The sequence below is a fragment of the Salvelinus fontinalis genome, chromosome 14, assembly GCF_029448725.1.
Source record: "Salvelinus fontinalis isolate EN_2023a chromosome 14, ASM2944872v1, whole genome shotgun sequence".
In the NCBI taxonomy this organism is placed as follows: Eukaryota; Metazoa; Chordata; class Actinopteri; order Salmoniformes; family Salmonidae; genus Salvelinus; species Salvelinus fontinalis.
The window spans coordinates 24,715,200-24,731,953 of NC_074678.1; the positions used below are offsets into that span (position 1 = coordinate 24,715,200).

The 16,754-nt window shown below is 46.4% G+C and overlaps 1 protein-coding gene across 3 annotated transcripts; it reads right to left on the reverse strand.

Moving 5' to 3' along the window:
• Positions 1 to 348: 348 nt before the first annotated feature.
• LOC129869672 (histone H2A deubiquitinase MYSM1-like) lies at positions 349 to 16,248 on the reverse strand. Of its 3 annotated transcripts, XM_055944314.1 has the most exons (16): positions 16,164 to 16,248; positions 12,678 to 12,753; positions 12,527 to 12,591; positions 12,337 to 12,417; positions 12,124 to 12,208; positions 11,951 to 12,049; positions 9,463 to 10,166; positions 9,252 to 9,382; positions 9,028 to 9,128; positions 5,411 to 5,568; positions 5,193 to 5,298; positions 5,007 to 5,081; positions 1,784 to 1,972; positions 1,568 to 1,697; positions 1,237 to 1,400; positions 349 to 1,068 (listed from the first exon to the last, which is right to left on the reverse strand). In XM_055944314.1, exons 1-16 carry the CDS (start codon positions 16,217 to 16,219, stop codon positions 697 to 699), a joined length of 2,592 nt encoding a protein of 863 aa, XP_055800289.1. In that variant the 5' UTR covers positions 16,220 to 16,248; the 3' UTR covers positions 349 to 696. The 3 variants fall into 3 exon arrangements, with proteins under 3 accessions (XP_055800289.1, XP_055800287.1, XP_055800288.1); XM_055944312.1 differs by lacking the exon at positions 1,784 to 1,972 and having other exon boundaries at positions 16,164 to 16,237; XM_055944313.1 differs by having other exon boundaries at positions 12,337 to 12,421; positions 12,527 to 12,753; positions 16,164 to 16,187.
• Between the last annotated feature and the right edge of the window lie 506 nt (positions 16,249 to 16,754).

The following is a 16,754-nucleotide window of genomic DNA, read 5'->3' on the forward strand; positions in this document are numbered from 1 at the left end:
AATTTGTTCAGTTCAAAACCATAAACATCAATAGTGATGAAAACCTTGTTTCATTTATATTTGTTCAAGATTAACATGATTTATTCCACCCATGTCTTGATTATAAACTATTTTGGAAAAAAAAAAGAGCACTTTTATTGATAAATGTGATCTAGCAGAGGTAAATGGCAAATATTAACCATGTATGCTGTCTATATTGCTTGTAATTGATTTAAGTCAACATCTAAGTATTAAGTATTTTTACGTAAATTGTTATGGCTGAATTGTTTTAAAACCCAATAATGTTGTGGGTCCATCAGACCGGTGAACATTGGGTGAATAACAAAAACAGGAACACCACACAAGGGGTTTAAAAGGCCAATCTAGAGCTTCATTTATTTTTGGAACGATAAATTATTTGTATGTACCCACTGATTCTTGAACTGTTGTATCCCATCACAACCCAAAATATACACTTGTTTTACTACAATGTTTTTAAACAAACACTATATAGCTCCAAAACATGGTTGAAACTATCATTTTTATATCATGGATTGTCAGAACTTGCATCCATAGCTCTGTCTATGAGGGGTTACACATCTCCAGCCACATCCCCCAGCGCTTTTTACCGAAATAGGGGCAGGGATAACACTTTGTTATTGTTTCAACTGCAGATTACCACATTACAAACTGGATATATAGAGAAATCTATTAGATTCAGAATAGATAATCATGACCAGTTAACAACACAGAACCAAACTGCATTGGATATAAGTTCTCTTGGTTAGCTGTGTGTGAGTTAGTGGTTTCTATATTAGGCGTTTCTATGCTATCAATGGGCGAGACCGATTCATTCTCGCAGTTATCCTTTGTTCCTGTGTCGTCTGTTCCTCTGATGTTGATTGGCTGAGTGAAGGGGAAGGCATGGGTGTTGATTGGATCTGAGGAGTCAGAGGTTTCGCCCTCCTCCTCGTCTCTTGGTTTCTCAGCAACAAAGTGTGACAGGAACAGAGTGTGGATCTGGGAGAGGAAGTGGTCTCCCTCCTCCTCTAGCAGGGGCTCCAGATACCTCCCTAAAGATGACATCATCTAAATAGAGACAGAGGGTGTGACAGGGAGGAGAAAGAGAGCAAGATGTTTAGAGATGGAAATGAGGCAGGGATGATAGAGAAAGAAGAGAAAAAGTCAGACAGCAGAGAGAGGTGACACAGCAATATGAAACAGGGTAAGAGTGTGAATAGAGACAAGGTGACCTACCTTCTCCAGACAGGTGAGATGAGAGTCCCTGCGGAACGGCCTGTCCATCTGGACACTGCCGTGGGCGTGTTTATACTTGTGGATAATCCACTCTGCCCTCCTCATCAGCTGGCTCCAGTCAGGCTGCTGCTGGGAACACTGGTAGTCAAACCTGTAGGGCAGCTCTGAGAGACGGAAGGAGGAAAGGAGAGATAGAGGATGAATATGCACACTCAGACCATCTTTTTATTATATTTATATTTTTCTACCAAGTTGATTAGAGGTTGTGAAAGGGGTCCTGTAGTTGATTAGAGGTTGTGAAAGGGGTCATGTTAAGAGGTGTGTGTCATACTCTGTGGTCCAGGTCCTTGGTCCTCTCTGACCATCAGGCAGGTGGTCTGGGAGCGGGGTGAGGGGTTAGCAGGGTCAAACGGACTCACAATCATCCCAATAAACGGGGCTCCGCCTCGAGAGAAATAACTCTGAGAGAAAGAGAGGGAGTCAGAACACAGTTTCTCACACACACACACACACACACACACACACACACACACACACACACACACACCTGGAACTGGTCCTGTGTGTGTATATCCCGTATAGAGGGGTTTGGGTGGAAGGTGGGGTGAGAGTGGTACCATCCCACTACAGCCAAGCCCAGGCTAGACAACAGCTCACAGGCCTGAGTCTGAGACAAAGGGTCCATCTCACACTGCAGACCTGTACTCGCACTGTTACACGGCTCCGCTGCAACAATCTAGCACATAGACACACACACAGAGTGCATTTGGAAAGTATTCAGACCCCTTGACTTTTTCCACATTTTGTTACGTTACAGTCTTATTCTAAAATTAATTAAATAGTTTTTGTCCTCATCAATTTACACACAATACCCCATAATGACAAAGCAAAAACAGGTTTTTAGAAATGTTTGCAAATAAAAGAAAAATGAAATATCACTTTTACATAAGTATTCAGACCCTTTACTTTGTTGAAGCACCTTTGGCAGTAATTACAGCCTCAAGTCTTCTTGGGTATGACGCTACAAGCTTGGTACACCTGTATTTAGGCAGTTCCTCCCATTCTTCTCTGCAGATCCTCTCAAGCTCTGTCAGGTTGGATGGGGAGCGTTGCTGCACAGCTATTTTTAGTTCTTTCCAGAGATGATCGATCGGGTTCAAGTCCGGGCTCTGGCTGGGCCACTCAAAGATATTCAGAGACTTGTCACGAAGCCACTCCTGCGTTGTCTTGGCTGTGTGCTTAGGGTCGTTGTCCTGTTGGAAGGTGAACCTTCGCCCCAGTCTGAGGTCCAGAATACTCTGGAGCAGGTTTTCAACAAGGATCTCACTGTACTTCGCTCCGTTCATCTTTCCCTTGATCCTAAGTAGTCTCCCAGTCCCTGCGGCTGAAAACCATCCCCACAGCATGATGCCGCCACCACCATACTTTACCGTAGGGATGGTATTGGCTAGGTGATAAGCGGTGCCAGGTTTCCTCCAGATGTGACGCTTGGCATTCAGGCCAAAGAGTTCAATCTTGGTTTCATCAGACCAGAGAATCTTGTTTCTCATGGTCTGAGAGTCCTTTAAGTGCCTTTTGGAAAACTCCAAGTTGTCTGTCATGTGCCTTTTACTAAGGAGTGGCTTCCATCTGGCCACTCTACCATAAATGCCTGATTGGTGGAGTGCTGCAGAGATGGTTGTCCTTCTGGAAGGTTCTCCCATCTCCACAGAGGAACTCTGGAGCCCTGTCAGAGTAACCAAGTTCTTAGTCACCTCCCTGACCAAGGCTCGTCTCTTCTGATTGCCCAGTTTGACCGGGCGGCCAGCTCTAGGAAGTCTTGGTGGTTCCAAACTTCTTCCATTTAAGAATGATGGAGGCCACTGTGTTCTGGGGGACCTTCAATGCTGCAGACATTCTTTCGTACCCTTCCCCAGACCTGTGCCTCGACACAATCCTGTCTCAGAGCGCTTCAGACAATTCCTTTGACCTGATGGCTTGGTTTTTCCTCTGACATGCACTGTCAACTGTTGGACCTTATATAGGCACACAGGTCTGTGCCTTTCCAAATCATGTCCAATCAATTGAATTTACCACAGGTGGACTCCAATCAAATTGTAGAAACATCTCAAGGATGATCAATGGAAACAGGATGCACCTGAGCTCAATTTCAAATCTCATAGCAAAGGGTCTGAATACTTATGTAAATAAGACATACACACACAGTTGAAGTCGGAAGGTTACATACACTTAGATTTGAGTCATTAAACCTCGTTTTTCAACCACTCCACATTGGGACAAAGATCGTCGTTTTTGGAAAAATGTCCTCTGGTCTGATGAAACAAAAATAGAACTGTTTGGCCATAACGACCATCGTTATGTTTGGAGGAAAAAGGGGGAGGCTTGCAAGCCAAAGAACACCATCCCAACCGTGAAGCACGGGGTTGGCAGCATCATGTTGTGGGGGTGATTTTCTGCAGGAATGACTGGTGCACTTCACAAAATAGATGGCTTCATGAGGCAGAAAAATTATGCGGATATATTTAAGCAACATCTCAAGACATCAGTCAGGAAGTTAAAGCTTGGTCACAAATGGGTCTTCCAAATGGACAATGACCCCAAGCATACTTCCAAAGTTGTGGCAAAATGGCTTAAGGACAACAAAGTCAAGGTATTGGAGTGGCCATCACAACGCCCTGACCTCAATCCCATAGAACATTTGTGGGCAGAACTGAAAAAAGTGTGTGCGAGCAAGGAGGCCTACAAACCTGACTCAGTTACACCAGCTGTCAGGAGGAATGGGCCAAAATTCACCCAACCTATTGTGGTAAGCTTGTGGAAGGCTACCCGAAACATTTGACCTAAGTTAAACAATTTAAAGGCAATGCTACCAAAAACTAATTGAGTGTATGTAAACTTCTGACCCACTGGGAATGTGATGAAATAAATAAAAAGCTAAAATAAATAATTCTCTCTAATATTATTCTGACATTTCACATTCAAAAAATAAAAGTGGTGATCCTAACTGACCTAAGACAGGGAAGTTTTACTAGGATGAAATGTCAGCAACTGTTCTGCCTGCGGCTATGGAACCCTGACCTGTTCACTGGACGTGCTACCTGTCCCAGACCTGCTGTTTTCAACTCTCTAGAGACAGCAGGAGCGGTAGAGATACTCTTAATGATCGGCTATGAAAAGCCAACTGACATTTACTCCTGAGGTGCTGACTTGCTGCAACTACTGTGATTATTATTATTTGACCATGTTGGTCATCTATGAACATTTGAACATCTTGGCCATATTCTGTTATAATCTCCACCCGGCACAGCCAGACTGGCCTCCCCTCATAGCCTGGTTCCTCTCTAGGTTTCTTCCTAGGTTTTGGCCTTTCTAGGGAGATTTTCCTTGCCACCGTGCTTCTACACCTGCATTGCTTGCTGTTTGGGGTTTTCGGCTGGGTTTCCGTACAGCACTTTGAGATATCAGCTGATGTACGAAGGGCTTTATAAATACATTTGATTTGATTTGTGAAAAACTGTATGACACTTCAGACTTCAACACATTTGCAAACATTTCTAAAAACCTGTTTTCACTGTCATTATGCAGTATTTTCTGTAGATTGAGGATTATTATTATTTTTTAATCCATTTTAGAATAAGGCTGTAACGTAACAAAATGTGGAAAAAGTCAAGGGGTCTGAATACTGTCTGAATGCACTGTAGGACACAGGATAGACTAGTGTTATTAGCATTTTCTTTATCAACATCATCATCATGAGGTGGTAGTCTCACCTTCAGGACTTTGTCTCCCTCGCTGTAGGATCCTCCCAGTAGCCCGATGACCTCACCCATCGACACATGGGCATGCTGGGTAAAAATACAAACACTAAGACCTTGGTAAACAACCCATAGCTCTGTCTGTGTGTTCATGTGTGAACATTGTTGCTTTATTAAATACGTGTAGATGTGTGTACCTACCATGTCCATGATGAGGAGAGCCTCGGCACACACCATCACCTGAAAGGGCTCCTGCCTTTCCTTTCCAAACACACGACACGGAATCAGCTGGAACGGATCAAGCAACCTGATAATGGAGAAAGAGGCTTTTAATGCATGTAATTTACAGTACACATTTCTAAGGATCCAGTGTTGACAATACACACAGACATCATTGGTAGTATACACCCCCCACTCACCCTCTGTGCCTGGAGACCTTACAGGGTTTATGCGGTCTCCTCATCTCTCTCCTCAGGGCTAGCTCCTCTGCACTCAGGTGCTCGTATGTCTGTCCCTCCAGGTCTTTAGCATCACGCCAGTTCCCCCACACGTCCCTCACACGACGCTTCCTGGTTCGCTACGACACACAACCAATCAACATGTCATACAGCTTATAACAGGTCACAGATGCCTCATTTTATGCACACTTCGACAATAACACCGAACCGCGCGCGAGGGCCCCCATCGATCCAGAGGACTGGGCGATCTCGCTCTCCGAGGCCGACATTAAATCAGGCTTCACACTCACAAGGCTTCACGTCACAATTACTACCACCCTGTAGCACTTACATCTGTAATAATGAAGTTCTTTGAAAGACTGGTTATGGCACACATCATCCCAGACACCCTAGACCCACAATGTGTACCGCCCAACAGATCCATAGATGTCGCAATCTCATTTTATCTTTATTTAACTAGGCAAGTCAGTTAAGAACAAATTCTTATTTTCAATGACGGCCTAGGAACAGTGGGTTAACTTCCTGTTCAGGGGCAGAACGACAGATTTGTACCTTGTCAGCGCGGGGATTCGAACTTGCAACCTTTCGGTTACTAGTCCAACGCTCTAACCACTAGGGTACCCTGCCGCCCCATATTAATTGCACTCCATATGTCCCTAACCCACCTAGATAAGAGGAATACCTTTGTGAGAATGCTGTTCATTGATTACAGCTTAACGTTCAACACCATTGTCCCCTCCAAGCTCGTCACCAAGCTTAGGCACCTGGGACTGAACGCTCCCTCTGCAACTGGATCCTGGATTTCCTGACAGGCCGACACCAGGTGGGGAGGGTAGGCAACATCACCTCCGCCACGCTGACCATCAACACGGGGTCCCCACAGGGGTGTGTGCTCAGTCCCCTCCTGTACTTCCTGTTCACCGGACTGCGTGGCCACGCACGACTCCAACACCATCATCAAGTTTGCTGACAACACAACGGTTGTAGGCCTGAGTCCCGGCGACGAGGAGACAGCATACAGGGAGGAGGTCAGTGACATGGAAGTTTGGTGCCGGGACAACAACCTCTCCCTCAATGTCAGTAAGACAAAGACCACGCCCTCATCTACATCAACGGGGCTACAGTGGAGCGGGTTGAGAACTTCAAGGTCCTGGGTGTCCAAATCCCTAAGGACACGCGCAGAGTAGTGAAGAGGGAGTGACAGCTCCTCTTCCCCTCATAGCATTGAAAAGGTTTGGCATAGGCCCTCAAAATGTTGTACAGCTGCACCATTGAGAACATCTTAACCGGCTGCATCACTGCTTGGTATGGCAACAGCACCGTCCTCGATAATATGGAGCAACAGAAGGTGGTGCGGACAGCCCAGTACAACATTGGGGCGAGCTCCCTGCCATCCAGGACATCTATATCAGGCGGTGTGAAAGGAAGGCCCTAAAAATTGTCAAAAACTCCAGCCACCAAGCCATAGGCTGTTCTCTCTGCTTCCTCAAGGCAAGCGGTACTGGTGCATCAAGTCTGACACCAACAGGCTCCGGAACAGCTTCTATCCATAAGACTGCTAAATAGCTAACAGAATGGCTACATAGACTATCTGTGTTGACCATTGTATTTTATACTGTCTCTATGCACACTCACAGGGCTCTACACACTCCAACACACATAACATTCACAAACACTCACATAAAATATTAATTCACGCTGCTACTCTGTTTATCAAATATCCTGATGCCTAGTTACCTTATCCCTATACATACACTACATGACCAAAAGTATGTGGACACCTGCTCGTCGAACATCTCATTCCAAAATCATGGGTATTAATATGGAGTTGGTCCCCCCTTTGCTGCTATAACAGCCTCCACTCTTCTGGGGAGGTTTTCCACTAGATGTTGGAACATTGCTGCAGGGACTTGCTTCCATTCAGCTACAAGAGCATTGGTGAGGTCGGGCACTGATGTTGGGCGATTAGGTCTGGCTCACAGTCGGCGTTCCAATTAATCCCAAAGGTGTTCAATGGGGTTGAGGTCAGGGCTCTGTGCAGGCCAGTCAAGTTCTTCCATACCGATCTCGTCAAACCATTTCTGTATGGACCTCGCTTCATGCGCGGGGGCATTGTCATGCTGAAACAGGAAAGGGCCTTCCCCAAACTATTGCCACAATGTTGGAAGCATAGCATTTTCTAGACTGTCATTCTATGCTGTAGCGTTAATATTTACCTTCACTGGAACTAAGGGGACTAGCCCGAACCATGAAAAACAAACTTTACAGTTGGCACTATGCATTGGGGCAGGTAGCGTTCTACGGGCATCAACCAAACCCAGATTCGTCCGTCAGACTGCCAGATGGTGAAGCGTGAATCATCACTCTAGAGAACACGTTTCTCCACTGCTCCATAGTCCAATGAAGGCGAACTTTACACCACTCCAGCCGACGCTTGGCATTGCGCATGGTGATCTTAGGCTTGTGTGCAGCTGCTCGGCCATGGAAACCCACTCTAGACGAACAGTTCTTGTCCTAATGTGGCTTCCAGAGGCAGTTTGGAACTCTGTAGTGAGTGATGCAACTGATTATTACGCGCTGCACGCTTCAGCACTCGCCGGTCCTGTAATGTGAGCTTGTGTGGCCTACCACTTCGCGGCTGAGCAGTTGATGATCCTATACGTTTCTACTTCACAATAAAAGCACTTACAGTTGACAGGCGCAGCTCTAGCAGGGCAGAACATTGACGAACAGACTTGGAAAGGTGGCATCCTATGACGGTGCCACGTTGAAAGTCACTGAGCTCTTCAGTAAGGTCATTCTACTGCGAATGTTAATCTATGGAGATTGCTGTGTGCTCGATTTTATACACCTGTCAGCAACAGGTGTGGCTGAAATAGCCGAATCCAGTAATTTTAAGGGATGTCTACATAATTCTGTATATATAGTGTATCTACCACACCCAGCAATGAGTTCTTCTGATTTACATTTTTTGTGTTTGTATTCTACCTTGTGTTACTTTTTGTGCTATATTGATTACTGCATTGCTGGGTGTGGAGCTCACACAGGACCACGTGCTGACAGACCAATCACGGGCCGGCAGCATAGAGTTGACTCTCAGGCAGGATGAAAACGCCTAAATCGACCATAATACTTTGCTAGTTACGGCCACTTTCACCATGATCCTTAGCGACTTGTTGGTGCCATTCAGCAATATGGCACGCTTCAAATTCAAATACTTCCAGCTGCATGCGCCATAGGGACACGTGGATGACGTCAGCGATATTACTAGCTACTGGTTTTAATGTCTATGGATAGAACAGCACAATATGAACTGAAAATATTTTTCCCACGCTGCCTGACGCTCCTCTCCTCCATTTCATTAACAAAACAATAACAAATGTGCTGAGGCAAACTGCAGCTGTTTCCCTAAATGTAGATTCAATATTTAATAAACCAAATATAAATGACCAACCTAGGCCTGACAAATACCTGACATTGATAGGTGTTCTCCCACAATGCTCTATTGTCTAGACCAGCTAGAGGGGTCTGGGATACAGTAGGGGGTCAGAGGTTACAGAGGTCAGGGGTTGACTCACCATGCTCTGTAGTCTTTGGGCCAGCTGGTATTCCAGAGTGTCTCGGCTCTCTCTGGGTTTAGAACGATCCACCACCCTGGGACGGTTATACACTGCCTGATCTGGAGGGGAAGAGTGGAGAGAATAGACAGGTAGATCAGACAAATCAGAAAGATTTGCATAACCAAGAAAGATAGACTGAGAAAAAGAACGAGAGAACCACACTAGTAGTGAGTCCTAGTTACCACAGTTGAAGTTGATGCCTCCTATCAGCTCCAGGTAGGTGTGTATTCTGCCGATACAGTTGACATCTCCACAGTTCTTCAGACCAGGACGCACTGACGTCTTGTTCAAGTACTTGGGCTTACTCTTCAACCTGAGACAAACAAACACAAAAAGCATGTTGAAAGTGAAACCTTGATGTCTCTGATTGGTTGTGATTGTGTGAGTGTGTACCATTGGTCCAGCATGTAGTTCCTGATCCTCAGGTATCTCTCTGGGGTTTTGGATGGCCGTCCCTCAAAGAATTCTGGGATAGCTCGTTTCTCCTCCTCAGTGATAGTCGCCAGGTCCAGCTCCGCTTCCTGCTCGGGGGCTGTAAGCTCCTCCTCTTCAAACTCCTCCCCTTGCCACCCAGACCCCCCTGTCTCCTCTCCAGACTCCACTGGGTCCCTCGGGGGCTCAGCAGTTCCCCCCTCACACTGTCCGCTGGGTGCCTGCTCTGCTGGGCAGGGAGCTGTGAGGGCAGATGGGGGGCTACAGTTAGGCTGCTCCTGATCTGTCTCTTCCAGCCTGGGGTGTGTCTGGTTGGGTTGAACCTGGTGGGTTACTCCATGGTTGTCCAGCTCCTCTGGCGCTCCAGGCTCATGTGTCTCAGTCCTAACTCCAGCTTGGAGGTCCTCAACATTCCCCTCAATATTTCTCTCTCCTCCATTTCCTCCTCCACTACTTCCCTCATCGCTGAAGTCATCAGTGATGTCCACCTCCTCTTCCTCTTCATCCCCCAGTCTCTCTATCCGGACAGCGTTGGTCAGAGCTGACAGGTGGATGGGGACAGACAGGCCAGAGGTGAACACTGTTGACCCTGTCTCTGGGACTTGGCCTAAAACCAGCGGGGCTGTAGCGCTTGTCACTGCAGTAGTATTGGACTCTGATTTAGCCTGCAGGCAGAGAGGACAGGGAGAGTGACATGGTGAAAGAGGACAGGGAGAGTGACGTGGTGAAAGAGGACAGGGAGCGTGACGTGGTGAAAGAGGACAGGGAGCGTGACGTGGTGAAAGAGGACAGGGAGCGTGACGTGGTGAAAGAGGACAGGGAGCGTGACGTGGTGAAAGAGGACAGGGAGCGTGACGTGGTGAAAGAGGACAGGGAGCGTGACGTGGTGAAAGAGGACAGGGAGCGTGACGTGGTGAAAGAGGACAGGGAGCGTGACGTGGTGAAAGAGGACAGGGAGCGTGACGTGGTGAAAGAGGACAGGGAGCGTGACGTGGTGAAAGAGGACAGGGAGCGTGACGTGGTGAAAGAGGACAGGGAGCGTGACGTGGTGAAAGAGGACAGGGAGCGTGACGTGGTGAAAGAGGACAGGGAGAGTGACGTGGTGAAAGAGGACAGGGAGCGTGACGTGGTGAAAGAGGACAGGGAGCGTGACGTGGTGAAAGAGGACAGGGAGCGTGACGTGGTGAAAGAGGACAGGGAGCGTGACGTGGTGAAAGAGGACAGGGAGCGTGACGTGGTGAAAGAGGACAGGGAGCGTGACGTGGTGAAAGAGGACAGGGAGCGTGACGTGGTGAAAGAGGACAGGGAGCGTGACGTGGTGAAAGAGGACAGGGAGCGTGACGTGGTGAAAGAGGACAGGGAGCGTGACGTGGTGAAAGAGGACAGGGAGCGTGACGTGGTGAAAGAGGACAGGGAGCGTGACGTGGTGAAAGAGGACAGGGAGCGTGACGTGGTGAAAGAGGACAGGGAGCGTGACGTGGTGAAAGAGGACAGGGAGCGTGACGTGGTGAAAGAGGACAGGGAGCGTGACGTGGTGAAAGAGGACAGGGAGCGTGACATGGTGAAAGAGGACAGGGAGCGTGACATGGTGAAAGAGGACAGGGAGCGTGACATGGTGAAAGAGGACAGGGAGCGTGACATGGTGAAAGAGGACAGGGAGCGTGACATGGTGAAAGAGGACAGGGAGCGTGACGTGGTGAAAGAGGACAGGGAGCGTGACGTGGTGAAAGAGGACAGGGAGCGTGACGTGGTGAAAGAGGACAGGGAGCGTGACGTGGTGAAAGAGGACAGGGAGCGTGACGTGGTGAAAGAGGACAGGGAGCGTGACGTGGTGAAAGAGGACAGGGAGCGTGACGTGGTGAAAGAGGACAGGGAGCGTGACGTGGTGAAAGAGGACAGGGAGCGTGACGTGGTGAAAGAGGACAGGGAGCGTGACGTGGTGAAAGAGGACAGGGAGCGTGACGTGGTGAAAGAGGACAGGGAGCGTGACGTGGTGAAAGAGGACAGGGAGCGTGACGTGGTGAAAGAGGACAGGGAGCGTGACATGGTGAAAGAGGACAGGGAGCGTGACATGGTGAAAGAGGACAGGGAGCGTGACATGGTGAAAGAGGACAGGGAGAGTGACATGGTGAAAGAGGACAGGGAGAGTGACATGGTGAAAGAGGACAGGGAGAGTGACATGGTGAAAGAGGACAGGGAGAGTGACATGGTGAAAGAGGACAGGGAGAGTGACATGGTGAAAGAGGACAGGGAGCGTGACATGGTGAAAGAGGACAGGGAGCGTGACATGGTGAAAGAGGACAGGGAGCGTGACATGGTGAAAGAGAACAGGGAGAGTGACATGGTGAAAGAGGACAGGGAGAGTGACATGGTGAAAGAGGACTGAGACTGTAGGATATCTCTAATATATCCTGGTTGGCTGAGCTGGGAGAGATGAGGACAGTGTTACCTTGTGTTTGAAGTACTGTCTGGCGTAGCTCTTCACCTGTAGAATGGTCCGACTGCCTACCAGCTTGGAGATCTTAGTCCATCTACGGCCAAACTGAGCCTGGGGGTATAAAAAGTAGGGTGTCATCTGAGATCAGTGAAGAGAGGAGAAGAGAGGAGAAGAGAGGGTCGTACCAGTCCTGTCTCAAACAGCTCCTTCTCCTGCTGAGACCAGCAAGTGGCTGTGGAGGAGCTTGAACCTGAAGGCTTGGCAGGAGACCTGGGTGAAAACACAGCAGTAACAGTATCATGTCAGAGGCAACAACACATCACATCAGAGGGGTGGGAAGTGAACGTTTTCACAAGAGGTTTAGAGCAACACACGGACAAATGGGACAACTGACTCACTTCTTCACTTTGGGTTTAGGCTTGCAGTTAGGTGAGTTGGCCCACACACTCTTGGACATCTCTTTACCTGTCAAATAATACCTAGCAAAGTGCTTAATAAGGACTAGAACACATATTATATCAAGAAAGACAGACACACAAACACATCAAAATCTATCCCAGGTGTGTGTGTGGTCTATGAGAAGGATACTGTTCCTCCAGCAGTATGTTCTCCTCTCTGTTCTCTGCACTGATAGAGCTGTCTAGTTCCCATGGCTACAGGGGAGAGAGAGTCAACACACACAAGACCATCACACAGTACTTCCATCATGTCATATTGATTTGGCAGCAACACTTCTTACCAAGACTCCAGTCATGTTCTTCCATGCTGACTGCGGGTACTGGTTCAGGAGTAGAGCTGCTCCCTCACCAAAGCCCCTGACATAGAAGTGATGATATAGCTATTATCTCTCACTCTAGCAGGAATGTGATAATGATGTACACACCTTTTCTATTCATATACAGTCCATACACACCTTTATACACTGCTCAAAAAAATAACTTAAACAACACAATGTAACTCCAAGTCAATCACACTTCTGTGAAATCAAACTGTCCACTTAGGAAGCAACACTGATTGACAATAAATTTCACATGCTGTTGTGCAAATGGAATAGACAAAAGGTGGAAATTATAGGCAATTAGCAAGACACCCCCAATAAAGGAGTGATTCTGCAGGTGGTGACCACAGACCACTTCTCAGTTCCTACGCTTCCTGGCTGATGTTTTGGTCACTTTTGAATGCTGGCGGTGCTTTCACTCTAGTGGTAGCATGAGACGGAGTCTACAACCCACACAAGTGGCTCAGGTAGTGCAGCTCATTCAGGATGGCACATCAATGCGAGCTGTGGCAAGAAGGTTTGCTGTGTCTGTCAGCGTAGTGTCCAGAGCATGGAGGCGCTACCAGGAGACAGGCCAGTACATCAGGAGACGTGGAGGAGGCCGTAGGAGGGCAACAACCCAGCAGCAGGACCGCTACCTCCGCGTTGTGCAAGGAGGAGCACTGCCAGAGCCCTGCAAAATGACCTCCAGCAGGCCACAAATGTGCATGTGTCTGCTCAAACGGTCAGAAACAGACTCCATGAGGGTGGTATGAGGGCCCGACGTCCACAGGTGGGGGTTGTGCTTACAGCCCAACACCGTGCAGGACATTTGGCATTTGCCAGAGAACACCAAGATTGGCAAATTCGCCACTGGCGCCCTGTGCTCTTCACAGATGAAAGCAGGTTCAGACTGAGCACATGTGACAGATGCGACAGAGTCTGGAGACGCCATGGAGAATGTTCTGGACACATACTCATTCAAGGGTTTTTCTTTATTTTTACTATTTTCTAGATTGTAGAATAATAGTGAAGACATCACAACTATGAAATAAAACATATGGAATCATGTACTAACCAAAAAAGTGTTAAAAAAACACATTTTAGATTCATCAAAGTAGCCACCCTTTGCCCTGATGACAGCTTTGCAGACTCTTGGCATTCTCTCAACCAGCTTCATGAGGTAGTCACCTGGAATGCATTTCAATTAACAAGTGTGCCTTGTTAAAAGTTAATTTGTGGAATTTCATTCCTCCTTAATGCGAATGAGCCAATCAAGTGTGTTGTGACAAGGTAGGAGTGGTATACAGAAGATAGCCCTTTTTGGTAAAAGACCAAGTCCATATTATGGCAAGAACAGCTCAAACAAGCAAAGAGAAACGACAGTCCATCATTCATTTAAGACATGAAGGTCAGTCAAACCGGAACATTTCAAGAAATTTGAAGGAATCTTCAAGTGCAGTCGCAAAAACAATCAAGCGCTATGATGAAACTGGCTCTCATGAGGACCGCCACAGGAAAGGAAGACCCAAAGTTACCTCTGCTGCAGAGGATAAGTTCATTCGAGTTACCAGCCTCAGAAATTGCAGCCCAAATAAATGCTTCACAGAGTTCAAGTAACAGACATCTCAACATCAACTGTTCAGGAGAAACTGCATGCATCAAGCCTTCATGGTCGAATTACTGCAAAGAAACCACTACTAAAGGACACCAATAATAAGAAGAGAATAACTTGGGGGCAAGAAACACAAGCAATGGACATTAGACCGGTGGAATTCTGTCCTTTGGTCTGACGAGTTCAAATTTGAGATTTCTGGTTCCAACCGCTGTGTCTTTGTGAGACGTCGAGTAGGTGAACGGATCTCCGCATGTGTGGTTCCCACCGTGAAGTATGGAGGAGTTGTGATGGTGTGGGGATGCTTTGCTGGTGACACTGTCTGTGATTAATTTAGAATTCAAGGCACACTTAACCAGTATGGCTACAACAGAATTCTACAGCGATACGCCATCCCATCTGGTTTGCGCTTCATGGGACTATCATTTGTTTTCAACAGGAGAATGACCCAACACACCTCCAGGCTGTGTAAGGGCTATTTGACCAAGGAGAGTGATGGAGTGCTGCATCAGATGACCTGGCCTCCACAATCACCCGACCTCAACCCAATTGAGATGGTTTGGGATGAGTTGGACCGCAGAGTGAAGGAAAAGTAGCTAACAAGTGCACAGAAAATGTGGGAACTCCTTCAAGACTGTTGGAAAATGATTTCAGGTGAAACTGGTTGAGAGAATGCCAAGAGTGTGCAAAGCTGTCAGGGCAAAGGGTGGCTACTTTGAAGAATCTCAAATACAACATATTTTGATTTGATTAACACTTTTTTGGTTACTACATGATTCCATGTGCTACTTCATAGTTTTGATGTCTTCACTATTATTCTACAATTTAGAAAATAGTAAAACATTTAGAAAAATCCTTAAATAAGTGTACGTGTCTGGTACTGTATGTACGTATGTATGTATGTATGTATGTATGTATGTATGTATGTATGCATGTATGTGTGTAAGTGTGTATAATGCTCGGGCATTGTTTGTTTTGATATTTCATAATTTCAAAAATTTGAGGGATATGTGTGCATTGTTTTGTATTGTTAGGTATTACTGCACTGTTGGAGCTAAACATAAGCATTTCGCTGCACCTGCAATTACATCCGTAAAATATGTGTATGCAACCAATAAAATGTTATTTGATAACAAGGACAACATATACATATGTGCTTATGTATTGTATGCATGCAACTGTCAGTAGGGAATTTGTTGGTTCTAATGTTGTTTTTATTTGTGGGCTGGTAAATGCAGTACATCTATGCTTGCTAACTTGGTGTGTAATAACTACACCCAGTTATCAAGAAGGAAATTTCAGAGTTTCCTAGTTCCGACTAGCACATGAACACAGCATAGATGTACTGTATTCTGTCATATTGTATGTGGACACCAGGAAGAGTAGATGCTGCTTCAGTAACAGGTTATTTTTTACCTTCATAAATTTCAGAAAAGCAGGAATTCCTGATAAATTGGAGAAAAAAAAACATCCCTGTTCTATCAAAAAAGAACTGCTGCAGCAAAGACAGTGGAGTGGGCGTGTCATGAGTGTCAGGTTTCACGTGGCTGAGGCAGATAGATGACTGGAGCCACATCAGTCTCTTTGAAATTTGTCTCTACGACGTTGTTTGGTAGTCGAAGGGGGCGACCATTACATGTTAAATTAACTAGCTAAAATAATGTACTGCTCAAGCGACCTGTTGTCATCAGCTAACGTTAGCAGCTAGTTACCGTGCTAGCCATGTCTTTTGCGTGTCCAAAGCGTTATTTTTTATTTAACTGGCTTTGGTTTTCTGAATCGCCAAAATATCGTTTAAACGTTATATGAATGACTTTTAGCCCATCAATGAAACACACAAAAAACGCTCTTACCCCAATTTAGCGTCATATTCGTCTCCTTCGATATCAACGTCCAGCTCGTCCGCCATGTTGGCTACAGACAAATTTCAAACAAGGGGCTAAGTGTACTCATTCACAAAAATGACAGGATTCCTCGACATCGACACCAAGTGGTGGGAGTGTGATACAGTCACTTTTCCACATTGGGCAATGCAATCGGTGGAGAACATATTTGGAAGGAGTGTTGAGACTCAATACTTTTAAAATATTTAGCTTTCCTAACCTCTTCTCCTTCATTACCACTGATAAATGAAAGATCTACAGTGCTGTCTGCAGTCTGAAGTGGCTCCTTCTCATTTCCTACCACTCATTTGAAGTCAAAGGACACAACAGGACACCATGTTCAGAAAAGTATAATTTTTTAATTTGACACATTTACATATACAAAACATTTGTCTGTATATCCCAGATTATAAACTGGGTGGTCCACGCCCTGAATGCTTATTGGCTGACAGCCATGGTACATCAGACCATATACCACAGGTATAACAAAACCTTTATTTTTACTGGTCTAATTACTACATTGGTAACCAGTTTATAATAAGGCACCTCAGGGATTTGTGG